This window comes from Podarcis filfolensis, assembly GCF_964270895.1.
Source record: "Podarcis filfolensis genome assembly, chromosome: 8".
NCBI lineage: Eukaryota > Metazoa > Chordata > Lepidosauria > Squamata > Lacertidae > Podarcis > Podarcis filfolensis.
The window spans coordinates 44062598-44083020 of record NC_139611.1 but is presented as its reverse complement, the minus strand read 5'-3'; the positions used below and the strand labels follow the sequence as shown (position 1 = coordinate 44083020).

General features: G+C 42.0%; 1 protein-coding gene across 3 annotated transcripts; it reads right to left on the bottom strand.

Annotated features, from left to right (window-relative positions):
- Positions 1–298: 298 nt before the first annotated feature.
- NUTF2 (nuclear transport factor 2) lies at positions 299–20360 on the bottom strand. Of its 3 annotated transcripts, XM_083626580.1 has the most exons (7): positions 20212–20348; positions 16740–16857; positions 14326–14478; positions 11171–11295; positions 7830–7901; positions 6200–6298; positions 299–839 (listed from the first exon to the last, which is right to left on the bottom strand). In XM_083626580.1, exons 4-7 carry the CDS (start codon positions 11267–11269, stop codon positions 726–728), a joined length of 384 nt encoding a protein of 127 aa, XP_083482706.1. In that variant the 5' UTR covers positions 11270–11295; positions 14326–14478; positions 16740–16857; positions 20212–20348; the 3' UTR covers positions 299–725. The 3 variants fall into 3 exon arrangements, with proteins under 3 accessions (XP_083482706.1, XP_083482708.1, XP_083482707.1); XM_083626582.1 differs by lacking the exon at positions 14326–14478; XM_083626581.1 differs by lacking the exons at positions 14326–14478; positions 16740–16857 and having other exon boundaries at positions 20212–20360.
- Positions 20361–20423: the final 63 nt, after the last annotated feature.

Sequence of the window (20423 nt, the reverse complement as noted above, 5' to 3'; positions counted from 1 at the left end):
ATGGTCTTCCATCTATTTCTGTAAGAAGGACTGAAGAAAATGATTGATGCTCAGTGTAATGATCTGCTTTGCACGTAAGTAATTAATATAAATCCGTATTATGACTTTCAGGGGAAGGAAATGTCTCAACTTTCAGGTATATGGAGCAATTGTTAAGCCTTAAACAATGGCAAAAATGTACTACAAAAGAGCTATGGAGACGTTAAGAACTTCAAAGTTCTGCCAAGTCGTGCGTTTCCAGGTTAGGTATAGCTGAAGATGCAAGAATCTGGTTACATAGTGAACATCCAACAATGTAAACTGTTAAGAAAATTTCATGGTTTTATTGTATAATGTAGCACTGAAACATCTGAACAAAAAAAAAAAATCAGTATCTCAGCTGGATTCAGGCTGCCGTTCTTTCCTTTCCTTTTGCTTCTTTGGGCTATTAGAGAAACTTGTCAGTACAGAAACACAACCTTTTGCATTACGGATGCTTCCCGAGGCATGCTGGTAAAAACACACATTTCCCTTGTCAAATGCAGCTAAGTCTAACTTCCAAACATCATGCACAAGGAACTCTTCTAGTGACACAACATAAACTCTTCAGAAGGGCATGTCGCAGGTCTTGCTTGCTTGCCGTGGTGTTGCAGGTTTGTGTATGATATTTGGAATGTTCCATGAATGTGATTAATATCTGTAAGGAGAGGAGAAAAGAAAAGTACAGGTGCCTCGGGGATGCTGTCTCAACCAAAGTTGTGCAATGCTAGCCTGAACATGTCATTGGTGCAAACCCAAGCATCATTGATGTTCTTTAATAGAAATATCTGGTGGAATCCCATAATAGGATCTTCATCGGCCTGTGAAGACAAAATAAAAATAAATTTTAGAAATTCTCTACTACAGCAAATGTCTAACAAGGCAAATTCCTGCAGCTGGTGCCAAATGCTGTCATGCATACTTCACCTGTCTGCACCAACATTCAGCTTTCAGATTTATCATGTCATCCCTGTGCTAATGAATTAAGGTAGGCAAGATTCTGACATGCATTTTTGAGTCTTAATGATGCAAAATTACAATGGCATGGACAATACTCAAAGAGCAGTAGAAACATGGAGATGATCCATTACCATTGTAGCAATTACTGCTGCACTACAGATAATGTTTATGCTTATGGAAGTTGAGAATTATAAGCTTCTTGAGAATCAATACAGCCCCTTAACAACAATTTGAGGAGGTAGTAGTGTGTTTGAGAGTTCAAGGTTAAGTCCTGCTAAAGCCAACAAAATAGGCATAAGGTTTAGAATGTACAAAAAGATAGGGCAAAAAAATGGGATGGTGAGTGGTGGTCAAAAATTTGAAAAATGCCATGTCCTTATAACAATCACTAATATATTTGGCATAAGAATGACTCCCTTCAAATAGGAGGAATAAAGCCATTACAGGGGCATTCAGTGGGGAAAGGCTGGTAATTATTGACTTGTTCACATCTTCTAGAATATATACCAGTACATATAATGTTGCGTTTCAGCTCCATATAATTTTTCTGCAGAATTCCATGGAGCAGTTAACTGTGAGCTAGTTTGCTCATAGTTTAGAATAAACTATGGTTTAATGCATGGGCGTAGCCAGGATTTATTTTAAGGGGAGGCAAGCATTATTGCGGGGGGGGGGGGAGAGAACTGAGCTATCTGTGTTGCAATTGGGCACTTAAGTATTTTTCATTTATTTACTAGTTGTGCCCCTGCTCCCCCTGGCTATGCCCATGGTTTAATGCAAACTTCCTGTGTGCACCAGCACACTGCTCTTAAGTGCCTACTCTGCTTCTTCCCTGTTCTTGCTGTTGCCAGGGATGAAGCAAACCTACATGTCAAATATTTTGAATAACTAGAACTATGACCTGTGCTTTGACTGTTACCTTTTCCAAAGGATGGCTGCACTCAGCAGATTGGCTCCAAATCTAAAAATGCACTCTGCACTCAAAAAGAAATATAACCAGATCTAGATTCTAAATGCATACCTGTCCATGCCATTCACACACACAATCTCCACTGAAGCTGAAACAAGTGGGCAAAAATGGCTTCAGAGTGCCACAGAAGAGACATATATAAATGCTTCCTAAAAAGAAAGTACTTTTGCATATCCCCAACATTTGTTTCTCCCTCTGATCATTAGCAACCAAATCAGGTAAATGTAGAGGCCCCACAGACCCATGCTGTACATACCAAGAGCCATTCTTACTGCTGCAGTTTAAAAACACCTGCCAAATCCTTCTTAAAACCCCACTTTTTCTGTGAAGCCTTTGTCTTAATCCTCATCCCTAACTGAAACAAAACCTAAAATAAATACATTTGCTCACCCATTCTTTGCCATTTCCCTTTCCCATCTCCTCCAACACTCTTGTTATTTAAACAGTAAATGTCCTGAAGCCCAGACCCAACTGTGTTTATGAGCTGCACATTTGTGGTGCTTTAAAGTGTAACCTGACCTTGGCTTAAGGGCATTTTCCTGATCTAAGAGGAATCTTGCACAGATATACCTACAGGCTCTAGCTCAGACAACTCCAAACACAACAAGGTGAGTGTTCATTGTGTGCCACACAGATGCCCTAGATTTCTAAGCAATGCTAGATCTAGGATGTTAGGCAAGCAACTGACTGGCATAAAAAGTTATGCTAAATTAATTCCGCAGCAGCTGGTTCCAAGTGGAAAACTTCATTTGCTCAATTCAAAAGCCACAACCCTGAGATGAGCAGGATTCTCATTCTTCAACCCTGCTTTAAGAACACACAAGCAATGTCCATGCTGTTCAGACTGCAAGTTCAACTAGGATACAGGAGCAAGCAGTGTGCTTCTTACTCAGTGAGGACTGTGAAGATCAGAGGTAGAAGGCGGCCAGAGGCTAAACATTGTGGAGTGCTAGCCTGAAGACTTCATTGGTGCACACCCACGCACCTTGTAAGCTTTTCAACAAAAAGGTCTGATGGAAACCTAGAATTTGGTCATCATCTGCCTGAGCAGAACAGGAGAGAAACCATTACTAACGTGATAGGCTCTGTAGATACAGAATGCCAGTCTCCTTGCAGGATTCCATTACGAGTGTATTTACTGCACTTAGAAAGAATGTTCCAGGCATGCAACAGGTACCTCTACTGCTGCCAATTACTCAGGAGCAGTACAATGAGGACAAGGACAAGCTTAAAAATTAGTAAGATAATTTCAGTCCACATTAAAGGGACTACATTAACTTTTTTCCTGGAGGTTTTTGTAATGGGTGATTCATATAACTTCATTCGCAACAATAAATCTTCCAATAGCTTACAATAAGCCACATGCAAACCATGAACGAAAAGCCTGCAAACTAAAGTTGCTTATCTGTGAAGCTTTGAACAGATGAAGCTGCCTTATACAGTCAAACTATTTTTCCACCCAGCCTTGCACTGTCAGTTCCAATTTGCAGCACCTCTGAGGTCTTTCTCATCCCTAATACATGCAATCATTTGAAAAGCAGGTGTCATTGGCTGAACCTAGAACCTTCTGCATACAAAATACTTGCTTTACCATGGAGTTTGGGCCCTTTCAATTTTATTACTAGCATGAAGATGCCAAGTAAACTCTGAAAGGTTAGCATAAAACTTACTAGAAAACTGGTGTTTGTCTATAAAGCTACACGAAGTAATCTTTATGTTTAGATAGAGATTTACTTTCTCCTTTCCAGAATCTATCTTCCTAAATGCCTTCATCTGCCAAGTGATGCAACAAGTATACACTGATGAATACTAGTGATATCACACTGACTACTCTTTTGGACAGGGCAACATGCAGAAGATATAGAAAGCACCACTGATCTGCACTTTCCCATTTTGCCTAAAAGTGCCTGGGAAGATGCACAGGATTCATTTCTGGCAAGACATAGAAGTGAAGCCCTTTCTCCCTGCATCGCTTCTGAAACAGCATTCAGAAAAAAAAGTATATAAGCTTTATCTTCTATTGATAAAAAATCACCCCATCTGTACATTAATCCTTCTACATAGCCTCTGTATATAACAAGAAAATGTGTATTCTTTTAGATTACTGCTTCACATGTTGGCTTGAAAACCTGTAAACAGGTTCTCGTTCTTGGGTGGGCTAGCCTAGATGCTGACACTCATGTCAGCCATACTTCTCAGACATCGCACAAACATCAGTTTGAAGTGGATCCAGTGTGGATAATAATCTTTCTGAAGCTCATTAATTCCATTTTCATGGGACTCTCTCTACAAGGACACAAACTCTACATGCGCTGAACTTGTTTCAGACTGGTGCTGACTGTGTATCAGCATCTAGGACAGTGGTGTCCAAACTTTTTTCAAAGACGGCCAGATTTGATGACGTGAAGGGCCGTGAGGGATTTTTTAGGATTTTATCCCAGGAAATAAACTGGGGCTGAATTAAACCAACTGGAGGTCCAGATTAGGAGGCCCCTGAAACGGACTTTGGACATGCCTGATCTAGGAGGTGGAGCTAGATTGTTTCTCCATGTAAACCTCTTTGTGTGTTTACACTGAAGGCACAAAGAGGACCTCCCTCCAAGCACAAAACTGCTAAAGGTGCTACCAGTACTGATGGGCACATGGTGAGTAACGTGCACCCCTTGTTTTTTCATGCCACTTTTGCAGGCTTCTCTTCAACTCTTGCAGTAAAGTTAAACTCGTAGCAATTTCCAAAGGGGTAGTTCCAAAGGGCTGTTGCAGCAAAGTCTTGTAGCAGCATCTTAAGAGACAAACTGATTTATTATAGCATAAGACAGCAGTCTTCAATCTTACAGGACTCAGGACCCACCTTTAACTCCAAGCATGTATTTGGGGACCCATTTCTCAATCTTTTTCCATATAACGGCATGCGGTGGTACTGCTGTTGCAACCCACCTTGGACCGGGCTATGATCCAGTAGTGGGTCCTAACCCACCAGCTGAAGAATAGTGGTGTGAGCTGTCATGAGCTACAGCCCGTGAAAGCTTTTGCTACAATATATTAGCCTTTGAACTGCTACAAGATTCTTTTGTTGTTTTTACATTCCTAGCAGGTATTATGAAGTAAAAGTATTTTGAAGCTGGATTACACGTGGGGCAAAGTGTGTCCATATGCATGTAACACAGACCCAGAGACGGAAAAGTTCTTTGTGCCTCCTTCCAATGGGCCGTGTCAAGGGACAACACCTTTGCTGTGAGACGCAGTGCTTACCAAAGTCCTTGTGACCAACATTCCAAGTTTAGTGTAGCCAGACGTTTTCTTTAAAGTTGTCCAACTGAAAGTCTAGGTTTTCAGAGAATAGCCTCACAACCCTGCCTGCTCACAGGTGTATTTCAGTTTCCAAGACAGCACAAGATAACAAGCTTCTTTAACCGTGGCTCCACCTAGAGATTTTTGTTTAAGCTCCTCTGTCAGAGAGGGAACAATGCCGTGTGTTGGTTAAGGCCCCGGCTCCTTTCCATCAGTTGTAACAAGCTTGGTGACTCATTTGGTTCCTCCCCTCCAACTGGTAGCATGAAGGCCTTTACACCCACATCAGTCAAAACAAGACACAGGGGTATTTAACGTTTTCAAAGACAATGCAACATACAGTGGTACCTTGGTTCTTGAACGGCTTAGTTGCCCAACAAATCGGCTCCCAAATGCTGCAAACCCAGAAGTAAGTGTTCCAGTTTGCAAACATTTTTCAAAAGCCGAATGTCCAACGCAGCTTCCGCTTAAGTGCGGGAAGCTTCTGCAGCCAATCAGACGTCGTGCCTTGGTTTTCGAACGGTTTCAGGAGTCAAACAGACTCCTGGAACAGATTAAGTTTGAGAACCAAGGTACCACTGTATTAGAGGGGAGGGACGGGGACCCCTCTGAGAAAGAGCCCTGGTCATTCAGCTTCCATTACCCAAGCAAAAGTAGGTCTGTTCACTTGCAGCGCTAGAACAACCTGCCCTAATGGATTAGGCCTGTTTCAGATGTAACTGTCAAATTGTGGTTTGGCAGTCATGAACAGGCTTTGGGCTCAAACACACCTACTCCCCCTCTCCTCTTTGTGCTCTAATTCTCTACCTCCTTGGTTTGAGCAAACCAAAGAGTGGGGGTGAGGGAGGCAGAGAACATGTGAGCCCAAAACTCACTTGCAGTAGCTAAACCCTGAACCGGTTCTGAAATTGGACTCCAACTATTCCTTTCACAGGACCAAAAGTTGAAAAAAGCACTTACCTTAAGCTGCCCAACTACCATACTGAGTATACAGCTGTCAGGCGTGGGCTGATGGTCTTGCGCTGTGATACTGTGCTGTATTTTCTGAAAGGGAAGGCTCTGCAAACAGAAAGAGGGAAAAAAATGTAAAGTTTTGCTTAAAATTTTTATGGTTAAGCTCATCTGTGAAGCAATCTGTGGCACCAAGCCAGGTTCTTAGGTGTTGAATTAATTCTGAAAATGCAAGCACCCTGAAATGTATTCATTCAATCACTGACCAGTTTTTTGTTTAAAACAGCATGTGAAAGGTCAAGCCAGGCTCCCACATTTTTGGTCATCATGGTAAGCATGTTGCTGCTTTCTTGTAAGCAATTCCTCCCAACCTTGCAGCTGCGAGGCAGTAATTGTACTAGCCGTTTCATGGTGATTCCCACCTCCTCCCTCCCCTGCTCCAAGGGAAGCTGATGTGTGCTTAAGCTGCTGCTGCTGCACTTAAGCTGCACAGCCAACAAGCCACCCTCCCACCTTATTTCCAGCTCTAAAGTTGGAGCTGGGGAGGGGAGCAAGGAATTATTCCAGACCTTGTATAGAGTGTCATGTGAAATCAACAACATAGGAAAGTGCAGTCATATTTTTTGGTCTATTAAGATTAGGCAAAAATTGTGGACCTCTGAATTCAGCCCTGTTAAGGAGAAACTCACCTATTCCAAAGGGTGTTTCTTTTGAGTTCCATTTGAGTTCCATGTTCTCATTCTGGACAGAGTACACACAAAACAAGGAAAGAGAACCTGTAGCCTCCAGATGTTATAGATAATAAGTCTGGTTGTTCATTATCATGCTGACTGAGGCCAACAGGCATTCAGCAACATGTAGATGGTTGCCAGAGACAACCATTGCCTTCACTTAGGAGAAGCTCTATCCTGAGACAATTAGCATATTATAATCCCAGAAACTGTTGCAAGGCTGTATCTGCTCTCAGTATACAATATAGACATGCGTGCAAAATAAAAGACACTGTATAATCACTTATTGTTGTTGTACACTTAAAAACTTAAAACCATCTTTACAAGCATCTGGAGGGCTACAGGTTCACCATCCCTGCTTTATATAGACTGCAACCACGATGAAAGAGGATGCAACTGTGCTGTCTGGAACACATGCAAATAAGGTTTTCTATAGCTAGGTGGCTAACAGACTGAGCCACCAATCAGGATGCGCTGGGCCTTCATCTGCTTGGAACTCAAGAGATAGCCTTAGGCTAGACACACCTCCTCAGACTTCATCTGCAGTCTGGAGATAATAAAACTGAACCACTTTACTGAGTTAGCACTAGAACAAAATAATGCATGTGAAGCACTTTGAACATTCAAGTACACTATGTAAATCTAAGGGTGTTTTTTTCATCCTCACTATCACTGAGTCCAATGGGACTTACTTCCTAAGTTAACTGTGCTTTACATTTCTGGAACTGAAATCAGTACAATTTCAGACAGGCAGATTAGAAATGCAAAAGGGTGCAGCCTGAACCTGCTTTCTATAAATAATACAAAAGAAGTAACACCAGAACTTGGCCTGCACCAAAACACAAATATTTCAAAAAGAATTCTGAGCTGAACAGAAATGTCAGGCAATGAAGAGTACAGGAACTTACTGAGAGTTTTTCAACAATAGCTGCTTTGCCCTGAAATTGTTGTCCTTCCCATGTAAGGCATGAGGCATCTATCTAAAATTATTAAAAGAAGAGGGAGACGGTAAAAATCTGCTTGGAAAAGTAAGATTTCATTTTGCATAAAGAAAACAGCAATAGTTATTAAACTCTCTCAGCTACACACAGAAACAGAGAGCAGTAAGTTTGCACCTTTTTCAGAAGGGCTAAGCACAGGCTCAGCTGAATCAGAGGTTGGCTCCATGCCAAAGACATCCAGCAAATTTTGAGTCCTAGTAGTGCACCACAATAGGCAACATCCTCCACCTCAATCACAGACTCCTTACTTTTGGCCCATACAATAAGGCTATATTTCTATAGTATAGGGTATGTATTTGTTCTACGCAGCAACTATAGACCTACGGGCCACATTTTGCCTTCTAGAAGCTACTTATTGCTTATGAGCTGTCCATCTAGGAGGTCTACAATTTGGCCTTGCTGAACATACCAAAAAGCGTAATTGCCAAACCTCCCCACCTGTCAAGACCTTACCACCAGGGTATTTAATTTGGGGAAGGCCATTTTTTTTGGGTGGGGGAGTGCAGGCCATTGGGCTCTACTGCCTCAGTGCCTTCAAACTGCTTAATCCAATGCTCTCTGTCTCGGCTTGGAACAGGAAAAACTTGCAGGGTATGCATTTGTGTTGAAGAATCTTCACCCACATCTCCAGCTTCTAAGTTGGGAGGAAGCTTGGTTGCTCATCATGCTTACCACTGGACAGTGCCACACTTAAAGCTTGCCATTTAAAAAATGGGCTTTAACTATTTTGTTAGGAAGCCAAAGGGTGGGGTGGAGGAGGGCTGTGGTCTCCCATCTTTGCTTCTAGCCAACTACCTCTTGGTCAAAGATCTATAGTCTAACCTCTCCCTGTTCTTGGACCCTCAGCTTTCTAACTCCCATCTACTTCAGTTTATACAGCAAATCTTATAAATCTAACACTCTTTGGTAACTTATACGCTATATGGAACTAGAAATGACCAAAGTCAGTCAATCACCATTTTTAAAATTGTCATTCCAAAAGCTTTCATGGCTTTCTCTTGTGAAGCATACACTATTAAGAACAAAAAAACAAGCAAAAAAGGCAGCTGTTGAGGTCCTTCATTTCCTTAAAGTTTTAACAATACAGAATGATGCAAACTGTCATTCAACACCCACATAAAAAATAACTGCCAATGGTTCAGAGCAGCTGCAATTCACTATTTCATCCAGGAGCATTTTCCAATTGGATCTGCAATCTCTACCACCTGCCATTCTTCACCAGAACCTTTGGAAGTGAAAATTGACCCGCCAATATAAAACCAGATCACCTGCTATGAGTAGAAGTGATGTGGCCTGGGCACAGAAGTTATAAGTAGCATTTCATTCACACATAAGTAGTCCAATATGCTTAGCAATCATCCACATTTCAATATGGCTAGAAGTCAAATTCTAGCAAAAATGCCATTTTTAATTCCCTCCAGAAAAATAATTGTCAGACAAAGGAAGAATTTCCCACTTTGTTCCCAGGCTTTCTTTGCTTTTAGGTACTCAAACCTTAAAAATTCTGAAAACCCATTTCAATTTATTCCATGAATAGTGCTAGAGTATGGACGGCATCTAGTAATAGCAAAGTATGAATGCTTGAGGTAAAACACATGCTTTCCTGCCAACAAAGTTTAGAGTCCTATGTGCATGCGCATCACTCTTGCATTCTGATGCATTCAGGCAGTCCCTAAACGCACTTAGTCCTCTTGAAACACTCAGGCAATGCCAACCTAAAGGTCAGGTACAGCCTCTAAGCTATATACAATGTACTGAAGTGTATTTTGAACCCTCCCTAAGTTTGCTGACAGGAACTCGGAGAAAAGACAAAAACTGCATGTGTAAAAGTTAAATCAGCACTGTGCTGCTGATCACGTTAGTCTAAGCATTACTACGGCTTCATTTCTTTGTTTCATATTACCAATTCATCCTGTATTACTGATCTGCCTAGGAGATCCTAGTTTATTTAGAAAGGCAACTGAACATCTAGAGTGGAAATGTCACCATTTATTAGAACTCTGGTTTCTCTTTGGAACAGTGATATGGAAGGAGTGGTCGACACAGCCACTCCCAAGGGCCTCTCCAGCACTGCAGAGCATGGTTAGACCCTGGTTTTCCAGGGAGTTGTGGGTGAAGCAGGAGGTAGTGAAAACAGACAGAGCACAAATGGTTTAAGTCTCCTGGCAAGCGTGACTTTGTGCTGGTGAGTGCATAATCATGCCTACCACATGGCAATGAAGAATGTTTACTTCACTGCCACAATTGCATCCTCTAGTAGACATCCAGCAGAGCTTCTCAGGGTGGCGAATGGGTTGGCAAAATCTACCCGTTGGAAATATATGAACCTTCTGAGGCCTGCTGTGACACATTTTAGAGCACTTTTAAGGTGAAATCATTCACATTCATTCTGAATTAAACAATAATGTTTATACAGTATCAGAGGGACTGTCTGCAGACCATTTTGTCAAATTGTGGGGCATTTATTTCAGTTTCTGCATGCTAAGAATTTGAACAAGACGCCTGAAGCTGTTCAGCCAACTAAATCTGCTCTTGATCCCCGCACTTCATGCCTATAAATGCTAGGCAGCGCCTGGCACGCAGAGGGAAAAACAAGCTCCATCGGTCTGTTCCTCCCTAGGTTTGAGGGCCAGAGCGTGATGGCGTCTTCACCCAGCGGTATACTGCAGGAGCAGTGGGAGTTTCACCTGTGATATCACCAGGTGAAGGCGCCATGCTTTGGTAACCTCACATTCTTGACTCCTATAACTTGCTTTACTATAGCTACTGTAAAATGAGGCCACTAGAATGCCGAGTGGTGCATCAAATCAAAGTCATAGAACATGGTGACCAATCGATGGGGTAGGTACTTTTCAACTGACTAGAATATCTAAGCAAGTAATTGACCGAATAAGACTGCCTATTTATAACTGTGTATGTCAGAAGCGGGAAACCTTTGGCTCACCAGATGTTGCTGAACTACAGTGTCCATCACCTCCAGCAAGCATGGCCAATGGCCAGGAATGGTGGGAGTTGTAGTTTAGGTACATCTGGAGAGCCAAAGGTTTCCCACACCTGATGTGTATCATTTGGCAAGTGAACATGTCCTTGCCTTAATTCTCTCCCTGATAACAAGATTGCAACCTACTTCACAGGGCTGTTTGCAAGAGTTTGTAATGGACAAGCACATAAATGGGAAGGGGGGGTCTTGGAATAATTGAGCAATAGTTTAAAATAATCAAGAAAAATCTGTTCCAATGGCTACTTACGTATATTGCTCCTAACTGAGTCCTGTCTGTATCAAATAACTGGTAGTAATGCTGTACAAAGCTGGAACCAATCTGCTCCCAAATAGGCTTGTCTCCCATTCTGAATCCTCAGTCGGAGCCAGCAACTGAAAAAGAAAAAGCAGTGAAAACTGACAGCCCAGGGCAATGAAAGATTTAACAATACAAGTACAATAGGCTGATCTTTTACCAGAATTGTCCAAATTTTTCACTTAGCCATGATTTTCCTCCCCGAGGATTTGAGCATCACACTACAGAGAACTTTTTCCAGGTTACATTGCTGTAGTGCAGCAGCCTGACTGCAGCATATTTAGGCACCAGCATTAAGGCACTCCTTGGTTCATACCATGACACAGAGGAAAAGAAAACTATGGCTCTTAAAAGCATGAAAAGTCTGCTCTGTAGCAGTACCCTCCTCCTTTGAGCATTTTTGGCCAACATACAACAACCAAAATTAGAACTCAGAATCCAGAAATGTATCATACAAACTAGTGACATCCAATTGTTTAGTTGTATTAATACAGATGTGAAATTCTCCACGCATTTGAAACAAGAAGCAAACATTCTCAGCTCAATTGGTAGAGCATGAGACTTTAAATCTCAGTATCATGGGTTTGAGCCCCACACTGGGCAAAAGGATTTGTGCACTGCAGGAAGTTGGACTAGATGACCCCTGTGGTTCCTTCCAACTCTACAATTATACAGTTCTATGATTCTATTACCAAGTGTCAACCCATTGGCGGCCTTCATGCTCACATATGTCACCGAAGCACCTTCAAGTACTCATCTTGGCTAATTTGAAGCTGGGGTAGGCTGCCAAAATTGTGCTGTGTTGTAGAAGTACAGTAGTGTGCTCAAAGCTTTCTCTGTCCTGTGTCCTTAAAAGGCTCATATACAGGAGTCACTCTTTTCCCCATTTTTTGCAGGCCTTGACAGCCAAGCAAAATCAATTTGTGCCACAACCCTGGCCTCCAAGGAAGAGGACAGGGCCTCCTCTGATATCGTGTTGAGCTCAGGGTCAGATGAAACCACAGGGATAGAGCCTCTGCCCTTCTCCACCTCAACAATCAGCTGGGGCTCATCCCTGCTGCACTGAGTCACATATATACACAAACAGCAGTAATATGTCTCACTGCTTTCTGAGTACCTGGAGAAGAAAACTCTCCCTCATGTGCACTGAATTCAGGCACAAAAAGCAACAGAACTTATTTGGGAACATCCAAAGCTTCCTTCCACCAGGTCAAATTATCTAGCCCAAAATTGTCTTCTTGGATTTTCCCTGAACTCTAATATTCAGAAGGGAAGGAAGTCTTCCTGGTGCTGTGCTCATACCAAAAGCAAGCTGGAAAGTATATTGGGGGTGGAGGCTATAGCTCTTGAAGGCAGTATAGAAAAAGAGAGCATTTCTGTGCACACTCAGCTGCCATAGATACTTGTTATATTTTCCCTGCCTATCACAGTTCCCCTGTCTTTTCTATAATCCTAGATATTGTAAAGGAAGGAAGCCCAATAACAGCTGCATTACTGAAATATAGTGCAGTGCTCTGGAAATCTGCCCAGCCTAATAGCAAGAACAAAAGGTGACAGCGAACTCATACGTCCCAATTTTCTATGATAAAGCAGAGCCAAACACAGAAGATCATAGGAGTCCATTCACTATCTATTTGCAAGACTGTTCCAACTCTACAATTCTGTATCACCAGTTTGGGCATCACTTTCCTTCTGTTGACTTAGATCAACAACTTCCTACAATGTAAACTTCAAGGCAAAACTTTAAGAGTGAGGGGGAACTATGCATTCTTCTGAATGGCAGCAAACAGAAACACACCTATTTATCGTGTAAGCAGATCACTAAAGTTGCAAGGTAGATGAACGGAAGATCCAGGTAGATAACTCTCCAAAGAGGATATTATGGTTTGGCTGATTAGCATGGGTAGCCTCAAGCATTTCCTACAAGACCACCAAAGCCATTTAAAGTGCTTGGTAAGAAAAAAGGAGGAGGAGGAGGAGGAGAAGGAGGAGAAGAAGGAGAAGGAGAAAGAGAAGGAGAAGAAGAAGAAGAAGAAGAAGAAGAGGAGGAGGAGGAGGAGGAGGAGGAGGAGGAGTTTGGATTTGATATCCCGCCTTTCACTCCCTTTAAGGAGTCTCAAAGCAGCTAACGTTCTCCTTTCCCTTCCTCTCCCACAACAAACACTCTGTGAGGTGAGTGAGGCTGAGAGACTTCAGAGAAGTGTGACTAGCCCAAGGTCACCCAGCAGCTGCATGTGGAGGAGCGGAGATGCGAACCCGGTACACCACACTGGCTCTCCAATAAAGACTGGCTCTCCGATAAAGGACCAATTATTCTAGCAGGACATGCACAAAACATTTAGATAGGTCTAATGTTGATAAATGTTTGAGGCATAAAAGGAACAAAGTAGAAAGCTAGAGAGATTGATGAGAGAAAGCTCAGGGTAAACAGCTAAACTGTCCACTGTTTTCTGAGAGCAAGTACACACAGCTTGACTTGCACATTCATTTTAATCTGGGATTAATGTGACCATGGAAACATGGTCAGTCAGTTCTGAGGTGGTGTTCGGAGTTTCTGAATAGACACCTATTCTTTAAAATCCTACATAGATCCAAACTGAGAGCCAGCATGAGATTTGTAGGCATTTGGGCAACCAATTAACCAAGCTTTCTCCCACCCTGGCACTGATAAACATCAACATCATCTAAAAATTCAGCAGTGAAGGGAAACCAAGACCCATTGGTAAAGCTAGCACACGGGGTGGGAGTGGGGAACCCACGGGAACCATGAAAGTATCTGAGCAGAATGAAAATAGTATCCTAACTTGTAACTAAAAAAATAATTCCTCTGGGTCAGGGATGGTGAATATGTGGTACTTCAGATGTTGTTGGACTGCAATTCCCATCATCCTTTACCACTGACCATGTTGGTCAATAACATATGGAAAACCACAGGCTTCCCAGCCCTGCTCTAGACAATGCTTTGACAAGCTTCAGCTCACAGTAGAAGCAATTTGCTCATCTCTTGCAAAGTAATTGTGCTACCTTCTTGAATGAAGAGCTTTCCTAATTTATTTTGATTAATCCATGTACCAAACACAATATCCAAGTGTTCTCAACTGCCTCACCTCTGTCAGTCTCTCTTGTCCTCTGTACAGTTGCCAGATAGTTCTAAGATGTTTTAGCTGATTTCTGGGAGCCTGTTACTGGATGGTGTATTAGTTTCTGGTTTAGATTATTGACGTACTTTGTTACTAACTTGATGTGGCTTGCCCACAGCCCTTTGGATAGAAAAAGAAAAGAAAAAGAAAAAGAAAAGAAGAAACCTTAATGGTATAAATCTACTATTACTTCTCTTTTTAATTTTGGTTCTTAAATAGCAGTTAAAGGTCAGTTTGCAGAGTAGGCCAACAACTTTAGCACTTTTCCCTAGGAGCAATGCAGATTGTTATTACTACAATAACTCCTTGATCCTTACCAGGAGGTGGACCCAACATGTCAGGCACTGAAAACATAGTGAAGTCTGATGCTCAGATCTCAAACATAACAGAATTTTTTTGTTTTTAATTTACAGTCATACCTTGGGTTACAAACACTTCAGGTTGCGCGTTTTTGTGTTGTGCACCACGCCGAACCCGGAAGTACCGGAATGGGTTACTTCTGGGTTTCGGCGCTTTGCGCATGAGCAGATGCAGCGCTGCGGGTTGTGAACGTGCCTCCCGCATAGATCACGTTCGCAACCCGAGTGTCCACTGTATATCTGAATTCTAAAAAAGTTTGTTTTGTTTTTTTTACACAAATACAACGTACAAAATCACATTGGTTACTTACATGATAATAAAGTGTTACTCTAATATCTAGTACTTTTTCTCATTATGCAAACACCCATGGCCAGCGATGGGGTACCTGTAGCCCTTCAAATGTTGCTGGATTACAAATCCCATCATTCTTGACTACTGGGTATGCTGCCAGGTTGTGTTGAGAATTGGGAATACAACAACATATGGAGGGCCAGGGGCTTCCCCCATCTCTGAGGTATCTTCAGCTCTCTATGCCTTTGTGGACCAGATAAGTACCTCTTCTTACGGTATGATTCTCATTCCCTTCTACGTGTGCATTAACATTTAGGGTCAATATTGCCTTGCACAAAAACACTGGCACCTTTCCTCATCATAAAATGACTTCACAGTGTGGTTAAAATACATTTCAGGATTAAATGAAAATGCAACTATGAGAAGCATGCATATCTAGGGTGGGGAATATTTGTGGCTTCTTAGGCCAGATCCTTTTATGTGCCTGTTGTCTTTGTCCATTGAGTTTTCTTGGCAGGGATACTGGAGTGGCTTGCCGGTTCCTGCTCCAGACCCTTATCAATACTGATTGGGGGGGGGGACTACCAACCTGTCAATCACCTGATATCACAATGATATCAGATGCAAAGTGCTGCTAAAATAGGGTGTTCTTCTCCTTTGTATTAACAGCAGTTTGAATGGAATCCAGCTGAAGTAAGCAGGATTTAACCTAAGTTCATCAGCTGAAGAACAGGTATGCACAACCAATGCATGATTTAACACCGCCCAACAAAAGATGTTACAAGTGATACCAGCTGGTGAGGGGGCTGTGGTTTGGGGAAAATGGCCTCACCAGCCAACTTGAATGCCCTGGTGGGTCAAGGTTGGCCTGTGGGCCTGAGGTTTCCTACCCTTTTTTTACAGCACCAGTAGGTTCTAAACTGCTTTTGAAACTACTATATATGCTTTTGGAGAAAAGGTGGGATGCAAATGTTATAATAAATAAAATAAGCAGTAACATGTTTGACACTAATACCCTTCTCAACCTTGCACATAAGTCCACAAACATTAGCTCACAACATGTTTTACTACCTCTTCTGTTTATTTCTGGGCATGGTAGGATGTGCACTGACTACATATTGTTTGGATCACAGCAATGTGCTATATATGAGGCTGCCTTTAAAGAGCTTTTCGAAACTTCAGCTGGTTCAGAACGCTGTATCTGGGCTCGAGCAGGGCCTCTTATAGGGACTATGCAATACCACAAATACAATACCTTCACTCACTACCAATTCATTTACAGGAACAATGCAAAAAGCCTGGGACAATATTACTTGAAGGACTGCTATCTCCAGTACAAGCTGACATGAATCTTGAGATCTTCCAAAGACACCCTTCTCAGTGGCGATACCTAAGCTTTCTCATTCTCTTCCCCAGAGAGACCCATCTAGACCCTCTCTATGACATCCTTCCGCTGTCAGGTAAATATGTAAATATATAACTCAAACAGGCATTTAGCTTTTGCATTAGCTATATTTTTAAATTTTTACCTTAACATGTTCAAATATAATTACTGTTTTATGTTTTATTACTGACTAATTTTATCTGGTCTTATTTTTATTTTATTGTTAGGTTGTGGTTTTCCCCCAAACGACTGTATTTTTATTATTATAAGCCGCCTTGAGTGCTACATGTAGAAAGGCGGGATTTACACTGAAAGAAATAAATAAATAAAAGGAAAAATAATCAACCTTTATAATGCTTCTGTGCCTGGTTGCCTGGAGGAGATTCATATTCGCCACAGGCGAGTGGCTGTTCTTTCTAAAGAGCAATAGTCCACTCAGTAGAAAACCTCAATCTCTTTCATTCCTAATGGCAGGCAAAAAGAACCACTGTTTTAATACTGTATTAAATTGAGTTAATACTGTATTGTTGATACGATAACAAGAATATAACTTTCAAGGATAAGCACAGGCTAGGGAGAAATTCAGTTTTGTAGATGTATCCATTACTGACTTGAAGCTGTTCTGCTGACATTTTGTTGACTGGAGCGTATGTTCAAGAAAAAAAATCTACTGTTCATTTTATTTCCTACCAATAGTACATGACATAAGCATCATCTTAAGCACTTGGATTAACCATTGTGACATCCTATAGAAACTACAAATGCTTACATTCAAATCTGTATTCATCACAGTTCTATCTACAGATAACTGCATTGTTCCTATGCACTCTCCTCCACCAATTACTCACAATACTATACCCAGTTCCACATTGCATAAGACTAAGGAGGAATGCCTCACTCACTGTGGAGTTTTATCAGTTTCTTGGTTTCATTTGTACTAACAGAAATCATGAAGTAAAATTTGTAAGTTCATTTTTCAATTTTAGGAGAGCACTACATTGCAACACTGAAGGAGGAACACTGCAACATTCATAGCTATTACAGTGGTACCTCAGGTTAAGTACTTAATTCGTTCCAGAGGTCTGTTCTTAACCTGAAACTGTTCTTAACTTGAAGCACTACTTTAGCTAATGGGGCCTCCTGCTGCTGCTGCGCTGCCGGAACACGATTTCTGTTCTCATCCTGAAGCAAAGTTCTTAATCTGAAGCACTATTTCTGGGTTAATGGAGTCTGTAACCTGAAGCGTATGTAACCCGAGGTACACTGTATTTTATATTTAAAAATCCTGCAAGGTTAATAAAATGGCAGAAGCACCAATATGGGTTGGGGGTAACAGATTCTTCATATAAAAAAATCTTTTATTTTGATTAAACACCTAGATGTGCAATCCTGCTCTTCAATAGTATAACAATGAAAAGCACCGCTGCCACAGCATTAATCTATTATATGGATCAGCCAGCTATGTGCAGTTCATAGATTTTATTTATTTTTTAAACATGTTTGTGATTTCTGTCTCTCCAAGATTACAACTACTCAATAAAATTCCAATAAATTAAAACTTTTCTTGAGGGAAATCCACCCTCCTTTTTGAACTCTGAAGAGGTAGGCTAAGATGAACCCCTCTGGAAGGCAGTTCCAGAATGTAGGGGCCATGACTAAGAAGGCCATTTCCCTGTATCTATTCTTGGATAAATGGAATATGGAGGAGTCCCTGGCAATTGTAATGGGGAAGCAGGTTCAGAGAGATGCTGGCATTCTAGGCCACTCTGGCCCCCAAACATACATGTTACATACCTATGCCTAGAATACTAGCTCTTGAAATGAACAGTCACTAATATCTTCTTAGACAACTACTAATCATTCACTAGTCACCCTTTAAGGCACCTTTTCCAATAATGCCAGTTGCCTCATAAAATTAAGCAGCATATTACAACTGTATCAGGGATTAGGAATATTTTTCCTGTTGAGGGTTGCATTTCATTGGTGTAATAAGATGCATGATGGTGGTAGGTGGGACCTGAGCCAAAGGGGGGCAGAACATGGTGAACTTGGTGTCACAGTCAATCCAGGCACATCTTTACCTGTACTACACTTGATGTCACATATGATAGACGTGGGGCAAGTTGGAAGAAAACAGTATTGTAGAGCAAATTTGGCACACTGGCTGCAAGTTCTCCACCCCTGATTTATAGGAATACATTTTATTTCAATGCTTTACTTGTCATTCTAACACTGATGATCAGCTGACTGCTGCAGTTAAGTGGTATATACCTCAATAGACTAGAAAAGCCTTCCCCAACATGATGCCATTCAAAGACTGTTAAACACCAATGTGACACCCTTCAGAAGCAGTACCTATCTTTCCTAACTACTAGGCATGCAACCTGTGACGCATGCAAGCTGGGAGTCCAATATGCAGGGCTAACTAGGCTGGAAAACACTGGCCTAAAATATCTCACGTATCTCCCACACTTTTAAGAATTCTCACATACCTGCTTGCTTCCTACCCCCATTCAATTTAAAAAAAAAATCTCAATATCTTGGATCCTTGAAAACTGGTGGCAATTTCTAGGCACTCGATTTGGGTGGGGGGGTATTTGAGATTTATATTCCAGCTTTATTTCATCATGGAAGGCAACATACATGGTGGTCTCTTATCAAGGGTCTTACTAGACAAGACTGTTCTCTCAAGGCCATGCCTTGGGACAACACTCTTCAATTCACTTAACTTTTCTCATTTTCCAGCAGATAATAATTAATGTCAATTTACCTTGGATTTCATTAACTTGGATACTTTTGTATCATACATAGTTTTTGTCACCTTAGTTTTTTCTTTTACAATTAATTAATAATTAATCTGAAACAGAAAAATTCCTTATATAAATACCCAGGTCAAAATAATATTCTTTTCTTGTTCAGAAAATTATTCAAACCTGTCAGTTCTCAAATTTAATTTCTGATCATGAGATTTTTTTTAAAAAAACCACCTTCAAAGATTTCATCAGGTCAGTCCAATGAATGGATCAGTCTTACTAGCAGGCTTGGGAGTTCAAAAACAAATGACTACACTTTTGTTATTTACCTGTAGTTTTCAATATATGCTTTGTCACAGGCAACTGGAAGTAGCCCTCAGAGACCGTCAGTGAACCCCTTTAGTACATTCACTGAGAAGAAACTTCCACTCAGGCTGCAACCCTAGTCCCACCTAAGTTTTAATGAACCACTTCCTTTCAAACAAATTTCGACGTGTAGGGCCTTAACGTTTTTGACAAACTCCTACTAAAACCAATTGAATATCAGGCATTGACCGATTGTAAAAAGGACGTGTTGGAGCAAACCCTGTCAGAATTGCAATTAACAAATATAAATTTGGGGAAGGGGAGTTCTTTGCCCAAGGCCCCAAACTTTCAAACAGTGCGCTCCCGGTGTATCCAAATAAGAATCAAGAAGCAGGTAACGGAGAAAGCGCACACGTGGGAAAGGGCGGACACATTCACACATGCACACCCACATGGGTTTATCACACCCCCCCCCCAAATGCGTGGAGAGTCTTACACGATCCCATGCTATTAATCACTAGCAAACAGGGAGGGGAAGGAGAAGCAACAGAATTCAGTAGTAACTCAGGAACGCACCCTTATCCTCGCCCTTCCCCAACTCCTAAGGCCTCGAAGCAGCCGAAGAGAGAGGCGGGCGGGCCGGCAAACAGGCGGACAGCGCCCAGGCCCAGCACAGGAGTTTGAGAGGCGGGAAAGAAGCCCCGCTGCTTCTCTGTCTTTCACTTCAGGTTTCCACCTCAGGCGCCTCGCAGTACTCACCTCGCAAGCTCCCCCTCGGCTAATGGCGGCGGCGGCAGCAGAGGCGGCGGCCCCGAGTGCGGCCCGAACCCACTCAGCGCTCCCTCTCTCCGCGCTTCGCCCGCCCTCCCCGCCTCTTCCGGCCACGCCCTCTGGCGCGCGCGCGCCGGCCATGCTGGGAAAAAGAGTTCCACCCGCAGCCCTTCGACTCCGGGACGCCTCTGAAAAAGGGG

What these genes read in the sequence shown, in the direction of transcription:
- NUTF2 (XM_083626581.1), bottom strand. Translation starts at nt 11,269, where the DNA reads ATGGGAGACAAGCCTATTTGGGAGCAGATTGGTTCCAGCTTTGTACAG. An exon ending in CTCAGTTAGGAGCAATATAC is followed by an intron (nt 7,902 to 11,170) that starts GTAAGTAGCCAT and finishes TAATAATTTTAG; the next exon opens with ATAGATGCCTCATGCCTTAC. An exon ending in CTATTGTTGAAAAACTCTCA is followed by an intron (nt 6,299 to 7,829) that starts GTAAGTTCCTGT and finishes TTCTGTTTGCAG; the next exon opens with AGCCTTCCCTTTCAGAAAAT.